Here is a 13,524-nt window from a genome sequence, read left to right as displayed (position 1 = left end):
TGAGACCGGACTCCACAAGAAACTGAAGTGTTGGAAAATTTCACAATGATTTTTGTTGCCCTTGTTCATTTTTTTCATTTTGTTAAATGTTGGGGAAAAAATACAAAAGTCTGCAGTAAGGTTGTTACATGGCAGAAGTGGCTGCCGTCATGTGGCGTCACTGGGGACATGGAGACAGATTTGTTTGTGAGATAATTTGTCATGTTGGAACATGTTTTTGCTGAACACAAAGAAGCCCCCCCCTTCTATTTCTTGTGGCTTTCTGTGATCTGTTAGACTACAAAGTGTCCCCGCCGCCTCCGCCACCCTACGAGCATTCACTCACATATACAATTTAGCATATTCACAAATCTACTGACATACAGCCATGCTTCCTGTTTGTAGAAAACACCATTCACTGCTGCTTGGGAGAAGGTTGGTATGCATTTTAGGACTGCTAATTTTTGAACCCATTTTAGTCGAGAATAGGCAGAAATACGGCATATTAAGCATAAGAAATATCATCTTTTTTTTTTACTTTGTTTTTAAGTGACCCTAGGCTGAGGCTATATTTCTAGTCTCTTTACATTCATGTAATTGCTTTCAGTATTGGACAAATCGGAATATTTGAAGAAGTGATGGACGGAATCTGGATTCCTTTGAATAGAATGAGTAAAAACTGTTTCTTTGTTGTGGAAAAATGTTTATTTCTAAAATCCCCTGTGCCATGGCTCTGTAATTATCGGACGAGCTGCGTTCTTTCAGTGATTTCTGTTTTCTATTAGCATCCAGACAGAAATCGTGACCCCGTAGCATTATTTTTACGTTAAGCAAATTTTGAAAAAAAATCCCCAGAAAAATCAGAAGTTAAACACATAAATGCATGTACAGTAGATGCTTTGGGTAAATCCCACACAAAGACTTTCCTGGAGGTCAGAGAAAACTGGGCATGGTTGAATTGTTGGGACAAAGTGATTTGGCCTAAATCCACTTTGACTGCGCTCATCGCTTACTTTTAAGAGCATAACTACATCTAGTAATCCCATGCAACTATTGACTCATGCATCATGTCATCAGTTACGCATGTACGCAGTTAACATGTGGACGGCAAATGATTAACAACTCCCCTCGGTCACACCTTCTGTCTACGTTTTTTGATGGGCTATTCTCTGCACAAAGAAGTTTGTTTTAGAACAACAATGAGCATTAAATTAGAAACATACTAAAGGGACTGATAGGGGCCTTATGGCTTTCTAAAGATCATTTCAATAGTATTCTACTGCCTGGTCTTTATTGTAATATTATCAATTATGATAAAACGTACAAACAAAAAGTCCTACAAAAAGATTGCTTAGTTATTAAACAAACGCTACTTCAAGTTAAATTTCTTAGTATATGCTAAAATAAACACATACACATTTGTTTCTTTTCAAGTCAACCGATATCATCAAAATAAACGCTTATATTGGGTAATTTTTCAATCATCTGGGACAATTTTATAATTTGAATGCTGTCCAAGTGACAAAAAATACATTTTGAAGGGTTAAAATGTTTAGATTTCTGGTGCAAATATATTTTAATACAATTAATTATTTTGGGTGCAAGTGAGTCATCTTTTGCCAGTTCTCACAACTGCAGATATCTTTTCAGCCTCCGTTTCAGAATTGAGGTTTGAATTGGGTTTTTGTTGGTGTTAGGGACAGGAAATTGGTTGTAATAATTACAAGAATTTAAGTGTGTGCTTGTGTGTGAGTGTGCGTATCAATAATAGCCTCTTGAAATGAGTCGCGTGTCACCACGTGTCAAAACAGATGATAGAGCCGGCAGTGTAGTTGATTGAGAAATTTTCCAGGCATACTTCCTTGACTTGACCTCATTCAGTTTCTCTCTCAATGACTTGGCTTTGTGTTAATTCATGTCACATACTTGAGCTTCTGCACTTGGTCCAGTGAATTGGGGAAAGATTTTTTTTGTAATTGTTTTTACTCAGTCTCCTTTTCTATGTTTTCACTCCTCAAGTCAATCATTCACCTCTTAACTGAAGAGATTTCTTCAAAGTACTTTGATCTCGTGTATCTTTTAACTCCAAGATTGAGTGCCTCGTAAGCTGTTAGCCCAGATTGGTCTCTTTTTTTTTCAAAGATTTATATAATATGATTTGTACCTTGGGGCAGCACAGCAGCTGGGGCGTTAGTGTGCAGCCCGAGGGTGCGGAGGTCCAGGGATCAATTGCAGATATTGCAGCCTCCCCGTGAGTTCGTGTCTTCTCCCCGTGCCTTCGTGGGTTTCCACCGGGAACCCCAGTTTCATCCCACATTCCAAAACCAAGCATGTAAGGTTAATTGACCGGTCCAAATTGTCCCTATGTGTGAATGAACGAGTGAGTTAGTTGTATGTCTCTGCGTGCCCTGTGACTGGCTGGCAACAAGTTCAGGGTGCCCCCTGGCCACTGCCTGAAGATAGCTGTGATAAGCGATCCTAGTGTCGCTAAGTGGCGCAAAAAATGGATTTGCAACAATTTGAGATGGACTTTAGATACAATAAAACCAGACTTTGGATGTGTCCTTACATTATTTTAAAGAAATTATATGTTGTTTTACCCCAATTTTGTGTTTTGTTTATCGCAAATAAAAAATATAATTTTCTCAGTTTAGTCATAATTCAATTTCAATGTCTCTCTGTTTCATAACGCTATGTTAATTCCCCCTCGATATTGAGCCTTTTTTTGGGCCATTTTATAACAATTCTTGCCTTTGTCTCTGATTTAGATGCTTCTGTGTTTGCTTCTTTGCAGTGATTCTCAACTGGTCTGGTTACTGCAATGAATGGTAACACATTTCATCCTGCCAGCACCACCACAACCATAGGGGGCAGCCCAAGTGTGGGAGCGCCCCCTCGAGGCTGGAGGGAGTTCTGCGAGCTGCACGCCATCGCCACAGCACGGCAACTTGCAGGACACTACCAGACTTTTGCCAGGGAGCGTCCACAACATGACATCATCCCGCCAGAGACATTTTCCAAACAGTTCAGCGACCTCTTCCAGCAGCATTTTTGTTGTGAGGTCAACAACGATGGAGCATCTATCCAGGAGAACATTTGCTCCACCACTCCTGGCAGCACACCAGGAAACACTCCAGCGGTTCCTCCAGTTTCATCGCAAACCGTGATCAGCACGTTACGGATCACCACTTTTTCCGGGGCGCAGGACTACCGGGAGGCAGGTCCACAAACGGGAGGAGCCGCTTTTTTTACTGTGGTGTCGCCAAAAGTGGAGCCGGTCGTGGTTAACAGAGAGCAAGAGCGGCCTATGCGATGCACGGCAGGAAACCCCCGTTTGGGAAACCCTGTACTGCTCAGGGGTTTGACCCGTACATTTGGTGGTGGGTCGATGTTTCGTAGCCACAGTAATGAGGAGCTGTCTAGGTCAGATATTCGAGAGATAAATGACTCTTTGGCTTCCGGTCCAGCGCATGCTGATGTCACACACTTCTCTGTCAGTCAGATCCGGCAATCTGTCAGGCGGCTTTTTAAGAAACGGCCTCCTCCTAGCCCACCCTCATCACAGGACCTGTCTGCCAACACTTCAACCCATCCCCTCACAAGCCCTGCAAGCAACGCAACCTTCACAACCGAGCAAAGCTTACCATCCTCATCCTCACATGCAACTTCTTCCTTTAATTCTGAAAACACACCCGGGACATCATCGCCCCTTTCTGGAGTAGCCTCTAACTTACTGGATCGTTTCCGTTGGCTACGTGGCAGTAGCATGAGACAGAGAAGGTCAGAGGCCAGCAGCTGCTGTAAAGAAGGCCTATTGAGGTACTTGCTAGTGGATGACAACATTTCAGACTCTTTGCCGCGATGGCAGCGCTGCCGCCTGCTGGTCAGGAGGATCAGGGAAGCAGCAGGCAGAGGAGGAGAGGGCTACCAGTTGGAGCTTTATGATCCCCCAAAGGTACAACACACATACATTCAGGATTTGAATCATAAAACAATCATAATCTGGTAGAAGAATTTTGCTTATTTTAAAAATTTGTTTTCATTTCAAAGAACATGATGAAATGCATGTCCTCTTGAACTATAGTGAGTAGATACCCCTCCCACCCCCCTTCCTGTTTGTCCGGCATTCACTTCAGCCACATGCTCTCCAAATTTTTTGCATATGACTCAGTTCGTACTCTAACACGAAACTCACATGCACATGCTATGTTTGGCTATATAAAACGAGCTTGACTTTGCACAACTTGAAAAAGCGCATCACGAAAGCACTAATTTTGTTGTATCATTTAAATAGCGCCGGGCGTAATGAGAGAAAACATTGCAATATCTCAAGTCATTCCATCTGTAAAGCTTCTCTTGTTTTTACACCCAATCCCCCCAGACCCCAGAACGAGTACTCAAAATGGCTTATTTGACTGTCGTCCCAGCCACATCCCAGCTGTAAGCTCTCTAGAAACAGTGCAGCCTCTGGGTGTACTCTGGTGTGTATTATGGATTATGGAACACGGGCTTAAGTTAGGTCAATGAGAAAGATGTTGCATGAGCATGCTTGGTCATGTTTTATATTTAGAAGCCCTCAACCTCTCTGCCAGCTGCAAGTCCAACCACATGCTTGAAGTAATTGGCTTAATGATAGAGCTTGAGCCACGCGTGTGCCCGTGCATTTGTGTATGTTTGTCCACCGTGGCGAAGGGCCTGGAAGGATCTCACCCACTTAACTGCTTCGCCAAATGCATCAGGGTTCTGTTACTTTGTTTTTGTGCGCACACATTTGGGATCTTGGCAAAGCCGACCGAGAAAGGGCCCAAGAATGGCCCTAAGAGAAAGGAGATCTCTTCACTATTATGCACACAATTCACATGGGAGGAAACTTACTTTAGTTTTTTTAATGAAGGTTGATTATTTCAATCCCTTGATATAGTTGAAGACTTTATGTAAGTGCATGAGCACAAATTGGCAATAACCTCGTCTGGGGTTTGTGAATTGTATTTATATCTTTTCTGTGTCTTTCGTGTGAAAAACTATTATCAGCGCACTTATTTATCTAAAAGAGGAAGCTGCTTGAGAGGTGATAATGTCGTTTCAGACGAGCCCTGATGACCCTCTAACAAGTTTGGAGAATTTTCAGAAATTGCAAAAATCTAATTGATTAAACAGAAGGTGACAGCATTCTGAAATCAAAGACAAATAAAAAACCAAATGCTTTTTCCCCAAGTGTTTTTGTACTTGTCTAAGACAGTCTAACTTATTTCGTCAGAGTCGTACTTTGCATAGTGTGATGAATGTATCTATCCTCAAAATTATTTGGATCAGTCAATATTTGCAGAGACAATATGCTATCTTATGGTTTTCACAGTGTTTATTTTTTATTTTATTATTATCCAGGCAATGTGGTTCGGTTACTGTATTTCTACTTGGGGCGTGTACATATTTTTTTAATCAAGGTACGATATATATCTTGCATTTAAAATTATTCCTAAATTCTTAAATACGCTAAATGTGAGGAAAGAGTACATGTTTTTTGCATAAAATGCTAATGTATTTAATTGGAATTCATTTTTTTTCAGAGACAATACATTTTAGGACCGCATGTCTTGACTTTGTCATCCTGAGCTTTGACGTCACCGGAGGAACACCGGCACCCTAGCAAGCCAGTCGCCATATTGTTTTACGTGTTGATTAGTCAATCAGGTGACGAGTGTGTTAGCAAAGTTTTGGTAGTGTTTGTGGAGAATGCCTCGGCAATTTGTCGCTGGTGGATGCAGTAATGGTACATCAAAGGGGAGCAGCCAAAAAGGGCCTAACTGCCAAGAAAAACACACAGAGAACTATCAACTTGGGGATCACCAGGGTTGATAAACAAATGGCAGCTAGGCTAACCGGGAAACCACAACAAAAAGTGGCAACAGCAATAAACGCAAAGCCAACAGGGAATAAACCAAGGGACACAACAAAACGGGCGTTAATGCGAGGCTAGACGGGCAAACAACACACGATGGGTAAACAACACACGGTTGGCAACCTCAATTGGGGGCAAACAAAACTGTTAAGTTTGGCAGCTCTGCTATTGGAGAACTTGTTGGACAAAGTTATACCAACCAAGACTTTTGTGGCGAAAAACACAGAAAAGGCCACAATCGCCTAATTTCAAGCAAAAATGGCCACCCATTGCAATCACTGTTCACTACAATAGCTGTCAGTTTCTGAGGGGCCCCACATGTTGTGTAAATGGATTTCGCCATTTTGGAGGTGTTTAATTTCTTTAATGGCGTCTTAGCTCTATTATCTATCTTTATTAATTTTGGTCACAGCTAAATTATTTAAATTGAACATTCTCTGAAGTAAGTATGTTAGGTTTTTTTTTGTTTTTGTTTTTTAAAATTTCCTTACTTGCAACTTTTATGATTAATTGATCACTTTCCAAAGCTTTAAAAATGTTTTTTTTTCTCAACAAAAGATTGAATTACATTTAGGCTAGAGATGCTTCCCTGCAGAAGTGAATCTTGTCCTTTCAGCTAAAAGGACGGAAGTTGGTACGGAGACATCACTGTCGACAACAAATCGTCTCAGGGCCTAGGCTTGAGTATTTTAACTAGGAAACACTGACCCCAGCAACCTGTAAACAATTTACATTCCGTTCTTCTCCATTTGGCCTGTGGTTCCAGGAGCGAATATTCTACATGAACTTACAAAAAAAAAAAAAAAAAAAATCCCCTGCACGTTTTGCCTTGAGATTGTTGTCTGTCAGCCTTTTAATTCGCTTCCACCATAGTAAGAGCGGTCGTTCCTTTCGTCTAATACGCACGCACACGCACGCATTCACACAAAAATTTAAGGCTGTCTACAAGCTCAAAATGTTGCCAGGAAAGTTGCGGTGTCGCTCTCTCCATAAGTCACTTTAGTTCCCACAGATGGCTCAGTGGCTCACAGCGGATGTGTTTCCTCATCTCAGCTGTGCGCGTCTGTATTAGTTTCAACTTTTTTCTTCCTAATTTTATCCACATGGTTTCTCTTCATACATTAATTTGTTTTTTTCTGCTTCTTTTTCCTTAGTCTCTGCACATATTTCATGCCTATTGTATGTAGACTGCATATTGAGCAAATCAGGCTGGCCTAATGCCTTCACAAAGTGATGAGGGAATTACCATACAGATAAATTGAATCCAATTCGTCGAATCCATCTCATAAAATAACGAAAGAACACTGGAGGTGGCACCTGGACTACTGTTCAAAAGTTTGGGGTTTGCTGAGAAAATCCGTACTTCTTGGGTAAAAGCACAGTTTTTTTCCAATGACGAAAACATAAACCTAATCAGAAATACACCTCATGCATTGTTAACATGGTAAATGACTATTTTGGCTACAAATGTCTGGTTCTTAATACAATATAAACAATGTGTATTGGGTCCATTTTCTGCAGCCGGCACTCCAGTCATTTTGTTTGACAATTTCGTTACGAGTTGAATGGATGAATAAGAACCCTTGTGCAATGATGTTAGCACAGCTGAAAACAGTTTAGCTGGTTAGACAAGCTATAAAACTAACCATCCTTTGAGCTTGTTGAGTATTTGAGCATCATATTTGTAAGTGTGACTAAACTTTGAGAATGGCCAGAAAAAATAAAACTTCAAGTTAAACTTGACAATCTCTTCTTGTTTTAAGAAATGAACAACGGTGTGTATTACTCCCTTCAGAGAACAGCACACAGAGGTGGCAAAATGACATGTACATTTAGAATCTCTCGAAATAAACGCCTTACAGGTGCTCAACTAGCACCTTGGTTTAATAGTACTGGCAAAACATCAGGGTCAACATTTGCAGTTAAAAGGTGACTCCATGATACTGGCCTTCAAAAGCAAAATGGTGATATCTGAGAAAGGCCATAAATAGGAATAATTAATATGGGCAAAAGAACACGAACATTCGACTACCCATCTATTAATAAAAGGGGACATTTTGATTGTCTGGGTGACCTCAAACATTTGAACGTTTAGTGTAGGTCCCCATTCTAGGATGCTCAATAATTTACATGGAATCTTTATGAAGATGTGCATCATAATGAAACTAGTTGTTTGTGCAAAGGACTTATGAAAGTGGAGCTAAGGATGTTAACACTTAGACTTATAGGAAAAATATCCTGTGATTTTAAGCTAAATGATTATGTCATACATTGACATAATGGGAATGATTTTTTACACCAGTCAGTAGGACGCCATGTTAATGATAACCACAACTGTCCTAAGCATACCATCCACTGACTTGTGTTTAAAGATTTAATACACAGTCAGAACTTTCATATAATTAAAGAAAAAGTTCTGGTTTTAAATGATGTTTTTTTTTTTCAGTTATGCTCCAGACGCTTGACGTCTAAATAATTATTTCGAAAAAATGAAACTTTTTTTATGGTTAAACTTCCCTGTTGTTAAAAACGTGTGGCAGATGCAAAGCATACAAGGGAATGAATAACGTTTTGAGTCGTTAATTCTAATTAATTCATCCAATTCAACCACTTGTCCTTAAGGGGTTGCTGGAACCCATCCCAGCTGTAGTGGGCAGGGAACACCTTGGACTGCTTGCCAGCCAATCATAAGGCACACAGAAAGAGAGACATCCAGTGAAAACCCATTCAGGCACGGGGAGAACACAGGGACTCTACACAGGAAGGCTGGTAGCTGTAATCGAACCCAGGACCTCTGAACTGTGAGGCAAACTTGCTAATCAGTCAGCATTGTGACTTTTTGTGACATTCAATTACATTTTTTGCATTTAAGATGTTGTATTTTTCTTTTAATTACAAGGCCACATTCAGCACAATTAGCCCCATGTCACTTATCACAACTAATGCTTTCTGTGCACATGGGCCAGTAAGTCTGAACCAGAAACCAAAAAAAGAATCAGCTGAAAAAAGATTAACCAATGGTTGCAGCAGTGAAAGACAAGAAGCACAGGTGGAAGCGTAACCCAAAAAGGAAGGGAAACAAGCTGGGATTCTATTATTATTCGAAATGTTATACAGACGCTGCCCTACTTACGAATGAGAGGTTCTGTATGATTGTTTGTAGGTTGTATTTTTTCGTAAGTTGCTTCAGTGCTAGATTTTGTATGTTTAAGGTTTATATAAGTATGTTCAAGGCTCGTATAAGTAACCTGTATTGTTTGGTACAAAAAAATAAAAAATTACGCTCTATGCACTTCGTGTCCTCCATGGTAAAAAGTGGTCAAAAATAGCGTTCTGACCATTTTCTCAATTGCATCAAGCTTTCTTATTCCACTTTCATTTCAAAAGAAACGGCTCGCCTCTTCTTTACACTTTACACCAACCGTATTGAATGGATGCACGAGATATTGAACAATAACAATGTTCCAGTTCTTGGCACACAGGAGATAGTTTAAACGTAGACAGTATAGACAGTAAAATGTTTACAGATTAACGAGGAAGCGGATATTTTTTTTACTTGCGGGTTGATGCTGGGTGACCTCACAGCGCCACATGCTGGTAGCGGCAGAAAAAAGCACTACAGTAATGTCCTGTACTCAGAAAAAGGTAAACACAATACAAAATCTAACTTGCAGCAATGTCCGGATGTTTTTCGACAGTTTTACGTAAGTCGAATGGTCGTAAGTAGGGGAGCGCCTCCATCATCGATTGACCCTTGCTTGAGTTTTTAGCCACAGAAAACTCTCTTGTGCAGTGTTTCTGTGCTAATGTTCTCATAATTTGGCTTAGAAAAACCCATATGGGGAGAAAGATGAAATATTTACAATTATTGACTGAGTGACAACTGCAAATATCACTTTTGAATGTGGGGTCATCTCTTGCTAAGTATAAGGTCTCTGTGTTCAACCCCAATTTTTTGAAAGGTTTGATCTATTTGTCTTATTCAATTCTACCTCCAATAGCCTGCTACTGTTATTCTCTCGCGTTTCAGGTTGCATTAATATGTATTTGTGTGCCTCTCACTTTGCACAGATCGTTTCAAATCCCCCTCTTCTATCTCAGCGATTAGAAATGTTATCACTGCTTGACATCACTTCTTGTGCTGATGTGTTTCTGGCTCAGGTGAAACAAGGAATTTATGTCAGCGGGCATGCAATGTCCCGGTTTCAAAGTACAATACCCCGTTTAAAGTGCAATATCCCGATGGTGTATGGTTTTTATTTTAGATGTTCTTGACTTGGTTTTAAAACAGTAGTTGCAGAAGAAGTATTTTATTTTTCTACTGTTAAATGTTTTTACTTTGCATTAATGACTTTATTTACATTCTGACTTCCTTTCCAAAATAATGTGCAAATGGAAGGTGTTTTAGTTGCCATGATGACTTTGTCTCAGTTTTAAATGCAATATTAATTTTTTCCAGAGCTAAGTGCAATGTCTAGATTGTGTATAGTTCTTATTTTATATGTGAATACATTATATTAGTGGTAAATATTTTATATTTTTCTACTTGTCTTTATATTGTATTTTTTTGCCAACTGGAGTGCAACCGTAATTTCGTTGTGGCATCCATCCATCCATCCATCCATCCATCCATTATATGCACCGCTTATCCTCAGTAGGGTCGTGGGGGTGCTGGAGCCCATCTCAGCTGTCTTCGGGCGGTGGGCAGGGGGCACCGCCTTAACTGGTTACCAGCCAGTCGCAGGGCACACCGAGACGGACAACTCACTCGCTCATTCACACCTAGGGACAATTCACCTGACATGCACGTTTTTGGAATGTGGAATGAAACCGGAGTGCCCGGAGGAAACCCACGCAAGCACGGGGAGAACATGCAAACTCCACGCAGGAAAGTTCGATCTCATGACCTTAGAACTGTGCCGCGCACCCGCTAACCACTGTCCCGCCGTGCTGCCTCTTCGTTGTAGCAATTCAATGATAATAAATCTGACTTTGATTCTGATGTTTCCATGCAGTGAATAGTTTGGTTCATTTTTTTTTTTTTTGGAGCAATATGAAGAATCTTTTGTGAACAATCCCGCCTACAAAGAGTTGGGCGAAAATCCCGAATGAAAGTGGCGAAGCCAGGGCAACGTTACTTTTGAAATTAAATAAAAGCTTTTCAGTTAATTTCATTCATGTCACTCACCACAATCAATGAAGTAGCATTTTTGTTTTCTCTTCAGTCCAAAAGCGTCTCCATTACTGTGTCTCATGAGATAAGATATCTTAACTAACTAACAGAAAATATTAAATGTGCCTCTTGAACTTATCAAACAAAATAAAGATCCTTAAAGGTGCCTTCCTGAAATTGAATATTCTCTGCTTGCTGATGCCATCTTCTGGCTTAAATCATCATGGCGGCCTGTCTCAAGCTGCTTTTGTGGCGCAACTATGTTCATTTCCTAAATTCATCTTTTTTCATCTTTTTGGAGTTCAGGGTGGTGTTTGTACTGTATTTTAAACAGTCCTTTTCTTACTTTCACCAAATTCATCCTAGATCAACAGAAACTTGTCAGCACGAGCACTGAGAGCACGAGCTTTGGTTGGCATTGGTAAGGACCAAATCATAACCAAACAAATGTCACGTGAAATGGGGAAAAGATACAGCATATACGTTGGTCCTAATTGTCGGTGTTTGAGCAGAGAACCTGATGTAACCTGTTTGCCTTGCTAGGTGAATGAAATGTTGACCGATCACTGTTTTTTTTAAGTGATCACATAATATAGGTGGGGACAAAACAATGATTGCTCGATATTGGTTGGGGACAGGTAGCCTTCTTCCATGCAAAATCTACGCCCTTGTTCGTCATGTTTTTCACTTATCAGCGCAATTTGTGGTGACATTTTGAATACCTCATTTCGTTTGGCCTCATGTTGTTTGCTGCCAAATTTTAATACACCGTAGTCACAGTTATTCGTCATATATCTTCGTCTTTGCTTTAGGGAGACTTTCGTCTCTGTCTTTCCATCCCTGTTAAAAATGCTTCCATGGTGTAGCTTGAGGGCCTGCTACACTTTGTGTCTGTACTTGTGCAGAGTGCTGATGCCCAGTGCCAATGCCCCCTAACGTAGAGGAGGCACATTTGCTCGTTAAGCTAGGATAGTTAAAAAAATGTTCACTGAAGTCGAAAACTCCCTCTATTGAATTTGTCCCACTATTTGAGGAGCACTGATGTGAGCCATCGTTCTTGAATAATCATAAGTATCTTTCAACATTTTTGAAAATCATCAAACATGGGTTCTGTGAATATCAACATAATTTTTTTCAAACTTCCGCATATTTCAACAGCCCATCACTACTTTCTCAGAAACAGACTTGACAAATGTATTCATCCCCGCAACCGATTTCCTAGAACACGCTTTTTGGATTGCTTTTGCTCACCCAGCACTAGCATTTTTGTGTGTTTGTGTATGTGCATGTGAGCGCGTTGTCGCTACATCCTCCTCTCTACACAGATGGTGCTGATAGTGAATGTAAAGAGATTGAAAGCTCTATTAACTTTTTTGACTCCCTCAGTGAAGATGTATACAGGGATCGCCTGTTTTTTTGCAGTTAATGGGGACCAAAACCACTCACGAAAAGTGAAAATCCGTGAATTAGCGTTGGACCTCCATATTAACCCCCAAAGGGTTAAACTTACCTTGCGATAACATCAGTACGACTCAGAGTATACGACTGGAACTAAATGGCAATTATTTATCAACAAATCATAACATGTAGTTGCAGTTGAATATTTACTTTTATTGTCATTATACAATTGTAAAACAAAATTGGAGGAAAGCTTCTCACCTTGGCTGGCCCGCTATTTGATACTACTATAGTAATTGCTTTAGCACATTAGTGGTTTATCCATCCATCCATTGTCTGCACTAATCCTTAGTACGGTCGCGGGGGTGCTGAACCCCATGCTGGCCATCTTGGGGCAGTGGGCAGGGGACACCTTGAACTGGTTCCCAGCCAGACACTGGGCACACTGGGACAGACAACTCACTTGCAAATTTACACCTAGGGACAACTTGAACCGGCCAATTAACCTGACATGCATGTTTTTGAGAATGTGGGAGATGACCCATGCAGGCACAGGGAGAACATGCAAACTCCACATGGGGAAGCTGCGGTAGCTGGACTTGAGCCCGCGGCACCATGGGGCTGCGTGCTAACCACCCACCCACTGTACTGATTAGTTGTTTATTTGTATAGAAATTATGGTATGTGATGCATGCTTAAATAACCATGCTTAATTTTTTTATTTTAAGGCTATTTTTACTTCTTTCCCAAGTATCCTTAACATTATAAAAAAACAACTGATAAAGAAGGTGGTAGCTGTGTTTCTCATAAAAATAACTATTTTCTACCAAGATTTAAAAGAAAAAGTGTAAAACCTTATGCTATCTCCCATAGTTTGGTGACTATTTTGCTTATTTTGAGTAATATTTCCTTTTTTTGTAAACAAGAAAAAAAGGACAACAAAAAACACCCAAAAAAGACGTAGCATTTTCTGCCAACGGGATATTTTTTGCAGTACGGATATTAAAACGTATTGTCTAAAGCCTAACTTTCTTTTAAAAAAAAATACCACTGGAGTCTTTCAACAAGAGTTAAT

At 40.3% G+C, this 13,524-nt stretch overlaps 2 protein-coding genes across 5 annotated transcripts in view; both read left to right on the top strand.

The window, feature by feature from the left end:
* nmrk1 (nicotinamide riboside kinase 1) overlaps window positions 1–13,524 on the top strand; it is a 191,301-nt gene that overhangs the window by 53,128 nt on the left and 124,649 nt on the right. The gene's annotated exons all lie outside the window — the stretch shown is intronic.
* The window catches only part of sh2b3 (SH2B adaptor protein 3), a 67,803-nt gene that overhangs the window by 31,711 nt on the left and 22,568 nt on the right, over window positions 1–13,524 (top strand). For all 3 annotated transcript variants that reach the window (XM_088336159.1, XM_088336161.1, XM_088336160.1), the window contains exon 2: window positions 2,774–3,934. In XM_088336159.1, coding sequence (XP_088192285.1) covers window positions 2,801–3,934 — 1,134 coding nt within the window. In that variant the 5' untranslated portion in view covers window positions 2,774–2,800. The remainder of the gene's footprint in view (window positions 1–2,773; window positions 3,935–13,524) is intronic.

The sequence above is a fragment of the Urocampus carinirostris genome, chromosome 5, assembly GCF_059441175.1.
Source record: "Urocampus carinirostris isolate Australia breed hairy pipefish chromosome 5, RoL_Ucar_1.0, whole genome shotgun sequence".
NCBI classification, from domain to species: domain Eukaryota; kingdom Metazoa; phylum Chordata; class Actinopteri; order Syngnathiformes; family Syngnathidae; genus Urocampus; species Urocampus carinirostris.
The sequence above is the reverse complement of the archived record's forward strand: the minus strand, read 5'-3'. Positions and strand labels throughout refer to the sequence as shown.